General features: G+C 32.2%; 1 protein-coding gene across 1 annotated transcript; it reads left to right on the top strand.

Moving 5' to 3' along the window:
* Window positions 1-951: 951 nt before the first annotated feature.
* On the top strand, window positions 952-4,163 carry LOC106306808 (dihydroxy-acid dehydratase, chloroplastic). Its single transcript, XM_013743563.1, has 14 exons — window positions 952-1,488; window positions 1,562-1,633; window positions 1,714-1,761; window positions 1,836-1,990; window positions 2,069-2,263; window positions 2,331-2,442; window positions 2,527-2,596; window positions 2,703-2,761; window positions 2,862-2,985; window positions 3,083-3,153; window positions 3,245-3,346; window positions 3,448-3,528; window positions 3,660-3,818; window positions 3,922-4,163. Exons 1-14 carry the CDS (start codon window positions 952-954, stop codon window positions 3,970-3,972), a joined length of 1,836 nt encoding a protein of 611 aa, XP_013599017.1. The 3' UTR covers window positions 3,973-4,163.
* The last annotated feature ends 2,235 nt before the right edge of the window (window positions 4,164-6,398 follow it).

Raw genomic sequence — 6,398 nt, forward strand, 5'->3', positions numbered from 1 at the left:
CCTTCCAGCCAGCCACTTTTGAAAATCTCCTTCATATCTCCTATTGCCCAACCCTTTGATTGTCATGAGTCACATGCGAGAACCTCCTTGTCAATCCACTTGAATATGCTCGAAGAAGGTGTTGCTTTCTCTCTCTATCGATGTGCATAGCGTTCTCTCCCGATTGAATAGACTCCTATCTGGAAAACATACCGGATTAGATCCAGTTACTCAGACCTATATATTTCAATATACTTTTTAATGTACAATTTTTTTTGTTATACATTTAAATAATCCAACTAATTATTTCGTCTATTTTAACACCTTAATTTTCAAAACTATACCTATTTAATATCATCTTTTGATTAAAGTTGTTTTATTTTAGCTTTTAGTTTTTTTTGTTTATATCTTTTCGAACGTAAGAGTTTTAAATTGGTTTGTATTATTTGTATCTTTCAATGTTCTTTCACATGATTTTGAGTTCATATAACTCTCTTTAAAAAAATATATAAATCTCATTTTCCACCAACTTTTGTTTTTCCGAATATTTACTTGTTCTAGCTCAGTTTTATTTCCCATTTTAGGATTTTTTTCATATGGTTTTAACTTTTGAATTTCAATGATAAAATACTACAAAGAGAGTATTCCAAACATTCTTTTAAGTTCCAATTTAATTTCAGGTGGTGGTCATTGAAAAGCAAAAAAAAATACATTCGGTTATAATTATACAATTTCAAATTGGTACAACATTTAAACCGGACTAAACACTAACCTCAACCGATCTCTTTTGTTCCCTGGTTGACTGGTTCTGACAAACCCTACTTATCTGAAGTTTGGTAGCATTAGCAGTAGCACGTTGGTCTCTCACTCTCTCTCTCAGACTTCTAACAACTTTCGTATACTTGCCTCCCCGCGCCGCAACGCAATCTCTGCAAGTTTCAAACTTTATTTGCTTAAACGGCACGCGCCGCAATGCACGCCACCATCCTCTCCCCACGCGCCACTCTCTTCCCTCCACACAATGTCCGCTCCTCCAACACCCTCGACTCTCGCCGCCGCCGCCGACCAACCTTCTCCTGCGCCGCCCAACCCGTAACGGCCGACCCCTCCCCTCCTCTCACGGACTCCTCCAACAAGCTCAACAAGTACAGCTCAAGAATCACCGAGCCCAAGTCCCAAGGCGGCTCACAAGCCATCCTCCACGGCGTGGGCTTATCCGACGACGATTTGCTGAAACCCCAGATCGGGATTTCCTCCGTGTGGTACGAAGGCAACACCTGCAATATGCATCTGCTCCGGCTGTCCGAGGCGGTGAAGGAGGGAGTGGAGAAAGCTGGGATGGTTGGGTTTAGGTTCAACACGATTGGTGTGAGTGATGCTATCTCTATGGGAACCAGAGGGATGTGTTTCAGTTTGCAGTCTAGAGATTTGATTGCTGATAGTATTGAGACTGTTATGAGCGCTCAGTGGTATGATGGCAACATCTCTATTCCTGGTTGTGATAAAAATGTAAGCTTTTGTTTTCTTGGTTTCATCTTTATGGTTATGTGATTGATTTGATTCCTTTTGTTTTGTTTCTTAGATGCCTGGAACTATTATGGCCATGGGAAGGCTTAACAGACCTGGGATTATGGTTTATGGTGGAACCATCAAGGTACTGTACTTACCAAGTTTTCTAATTAATAGTTAAGCAGATAGTTCATTATACCCTAAACCTTTTGGATTTTATTGCAGCCAGGACATTTTCAAGAGAAGACATATGACATAGTATCTGCTTTCCAGGTACAGTTGTTACCTGGATTATGTTATGTATGCTTAAGAGATCCACAGTACTTATGTGTGTTGTAATTTTTCAGAGTTATGGAGAATTTGTTGGTGGGTCCATAAGTGATGAACAGAGGAAGACTGTCCTCCATAACGCGTGTCCTGGAGCTGGAGCCTGTGGTGGCATGTACACTGCTAATACAATGGCTTCTGCAATCGAAGCCATGGGAATGTCCCTTCCTTACAGGTTAGCCTTGCAAACACTAGTGACCATACATTCCAGACTAAACAATTTACGTGGTTCTTTTAACTTTTATTCTTGAAGCTCTTCAATACCCGCTGAAGACCCGTTAAAGCTGGACGAGTGCCAGTTAGCCGGAAAATATCTTGTAGAATTGCTAAAGATGGACTTGAAACCCCGTGACATTATCACTCCTAAATCACTTCGTAATGCGATGGTCACAGTCATGGCTCTTGGGGGATCAACCAACGCTGTATTGCATTTAATTGCTATTGCCAGGTATAACTTTTGCTTATCATTATCATGGAACACAATAGACTGATGTAATAAACGAAGATTATTCCAGGTCTGTGGGTTTGGAGTTGACCCTTGACGATTTCCAGAAGGTCAGCGACGCGGTTCCATTTCTAGCAGACCTTAAACCAAGTGGGAAGTATGTTATGGAAGATATACATAAGGTGCGTGCGTCTTTGGCAATATCGTTTGGATTATTAGTTATTGATCATTTTGTATAATTGTTGTTGTTGCTACTTGATCTACAGATTGGTGGAACACCAGCTGTTCTTCGTTATCTATTAGAAGCTGGATTTATGGATGGGGATTGTATCACTGGTATAGATTGTTAAAGCGTTTTAACTTTTTGAATTAACATTTTGGATTGATGTGAGTTGCTTTACAAACATGATTGCGTTACTATTTTGTTCTTGTCTCCTACCAGTCACAGGGCAGACTTTGGCTCAGAATTTGGAAAACGTCCCTCGCTTACCAGAAAACCAGGTCCGGTTTGTTTGTAATGTTACTGGTTATTTCATTTCTTCTTGATTATGGTGGATGTTAATTATACATTTCTCTGATTATGACTTGTAAAATTTTCCAGGTTATAATTAGACCTGTGTCAAACCCAATCAAGGAGACTGGACACATTCAAATCTTGAGAGGAGACCTTGCACCAGAGGGTTCTGTAGCAAAGATAACCGGCAAAGAAGGGTTATATTTCTCTGGTAATGCTGATTCACTCTCATGTCCCCTTACACCCAACTTTCTAGTTAAACACTTCACAGTATTAGGGTTTATACAATGGTAACTATTCTGTTTCAGGTCCTGCACTTGTATTTGAAGGAGAGGAATCTATGTTGGCTGCTATATCAGCAGACCCGATGAGTTTTAAAGTAATTGCCTTTCTGATTATGAAGTATTCATCTCAAGCGAAGGTTAAATTTGTACTGTCTGTCTGCTGAGAATGTATATCGTTTGTTACAGGGAACAGTGGTTGTTATCAGAGGAGAGGGTCCTAAAGGAGGTCCAGGCATGCCTGAGATGTTGACACCAACAAGTGCTATAATGGGTGCCGGTCTTGGAAAGGTACCACCTTTTACTTGAAAGTTGAAACACACTTTCTTTTATTGAGATAACGCATGCTTTATGTTTGTGAACACACTTTGTCTTGTTGTTGGCACTTGCAGGAATGTGCATTGCTGACTGATGGTAGGTTCTCGGGTGGGTCACACGGTTTCGTTGTTGGCCACATTTGTCCTGAGGCTCAGGTTTGTTTTTCTTTCTGTCTGTCCACTGGCTCTGCTTTTGTAATATTACAAGTACCAAAACAGACATTAATGTGAAGATGGTTAGTGATGAGAGATTTTCCTCGGTTTTCACATACTATTTATATATGCAGGAAGGTGGTCCAATTGGTCTGGTAGAGAATGGAGACATAATCACAATCGACATAGGAAAGAAGAGAATAGACACACAAGTCTCGGCCGAAGAGATGAATGCGCGAAGAAAGAAATGGACTGCTCCTGCTTACAAGGTTAACCGCGGAGTTCTATACAAGGTACTATCAATGAAACCACTACTCGTAATGTACGTATCTCTCTGTCTTATTTGTTGGATTATTTGCTAAAACAATGGTTTTTGGATGACAAACGCTAAAACAGTACATCAAGAATGTGCAATCGGCTTCAGCTGGATGCGTGACTGATGAGTAGCTCGACATCTCTGAGCAGTTTTTGTGAATGAGCAACAGAAAGTAGCATGTTCACGAGGGAAACTGTACGGTCATTTCTTTAGTATCATTGTAGCTTCTGGATCATTTGCATGGTTTGTTTTTTACAATTTGTTTCTCTCTTCTGTCAAAATGAGAACTTGTATGTTGCCAATAAAGACAATTTTGCATTATCTTTATATATAAAATAGACTTCTTCCCTTCTTCCGACAAGTGGCAGGAAGGTTTGCTGCCACGTGTCCTCTTCCATTTCTTTTGAAAATTCACTACTTTGTTAATCAAAAAATTATCCAAGTAACTTAAATAAAAAATCATATATTTATGATAAATTAATAAATAAAAAAAGACAAAAAGACAGACATTTCTATTAGTTTGAATATGATTTAATTTGATAGGTAGTGTTGAACTGAGAATTTTTGTTATTTAATCATTCTCGCACTAACCATCATCATATGAAGTTTGATAATCTATTTTTATCACTAAAATTAAAGATAAATAAAGTAATACAAATATATTTTAATATTTAATTTATTGACAACTAAAATAACATAAAATTTTACTATTTTCTATTATTTTAGTTACAAATTATATATTTATTTTGCAATTAAAAATCATAAATTAACCAAACTAATAAGAAAAAACTAAAGCAAAACACATTATTCAAACTAAAATTAAAGATAAATAAAGTAATACAAATATATTTTAATATTTAATTTATTGACAACTAAAATAACATAAAATTTTACTATTTTCTATTATTTTAGTTACAAATTATATATTTATTTTGCAATTAAAAATCATAAATTAACCAAACTAATAAGAAAAAACTAAAGCAAAACACATTATTCAAACTAAAATTAAAGATAAATAAAGTAATACAAATATATTTTAATATTTAATTTATTGACAACTAAAATAACATAAAATTTTACTATTTTCTATTATTTTAGTTACAAATTATATATTTATTTTGCAATTAAAAATCATAAATTAACCAAACTAATAAGAAAAAACTAAAGCAAAACACATTATTCAAACTAAAATTAAAGATAAATAAAGTAATACAAATATATTTTAATATTTAATTTATTGACAACTAAAATAACATAAAATTTTACTATTTTCTATTATTTTAGTTACAAATTATATATTTATTTTGCAATTAAAAATCATAAATTAACCAAACTAATAAGAAAAAACTAAAGCAAAACACATTATTCAAACTAAAATTAAAGATAAATAAAGTAATACAAATATATTTTAATATTTAATTTATTGACAACTAAAATAACATAAAATTTTACTATTTTCTATTATTTTAGTTACAAATTATATATTTATTTTGCAATTAAAAATCATAAATTAACCAAACTAATAAGAAAAAACTAAAGCAAAACACATTATTCAAACTAAAATTAAAGATAAATAAAGTAATACAAATATATTTTAATATTTAATTTATTGACAACTAAAATAACATAAAATTTTACTATTTTCTATTATTTTAGTTACAAATTATATATTTATTTTGCAATTAAAAATCATAAATTAACCAAACTAATAAGAAAAAACTAAAGCAAAACACATTATTCAAACTAAAATTAAAGATAAATAAAGTAATACAAATATATTTTAATATTTAATTTATTGACAACTAAAATAACATAAAATTTTACTATTTTCTATTATTTTAGTTACAAATTATATATTTATTTTGCAATTAAAAATCATAAATTAACCAAACTAATAAGAAAAAACTAAAGCAAAACACATTATTCAAACTAAAATTAAAGATAAATAAAGTAATACAAATATATTTTAATATTTAATTTATTGACAACTAAAATAACATAAAATTTTACTATTTTCTATTATTTTAGTTACAAATTATATATTTATTTTGCAATTAAAAATCATAAATTAACCAAACTAATAAGAAAAAACTAAAGCAAAACACATTATTCAAACTAAAATTAAAGATAAATAAAGTAATACAAATATATTTTAATATTTAATTTATTGACAACTAAAATAACATAAAATTTTACTATTTTCTATTATTTTAGTTACAAATTATATATATTCAATAAAAACACTTATTTTTCTCCATTCAGATTCATTTGTAAAATATACATTTTCTTAAAATTAAGAATGTGTTGCGAGAAATGGGCACCACTACTAACGTATAGAATGGGTGACTCCCACCATTTTATTACTTATGCCATGTCTCATGACAAGATCTTGTAAAAAAGAACAAAAAAATATCAAAACTTTATTACAAAATTAGTTAGTAAAACAAGAAATTTTCAAACTTTAGAGAGATCTCCAAAATAATTGAATAATATAATATGAGAAGTATAATAGTGTAATGACCCACCTCCACTATCCCCACTATCTCCACCATCTCCA

Source organism: Brassica oleracea, chromosome C7 (genome assembly GCF_000695525.1).
Source record: "Brassica oleracea var. oleracea cultivar TO1000 chromosome C7, BOL, whole genome shotgun sequence".
Classification (NCBI taxonomy): Eukaryota; Viridiplantae; Streptophyta; class Magnoliopsida; order Brassicales; family Brassicaceae; genus Brassica; species Brassica oleracea.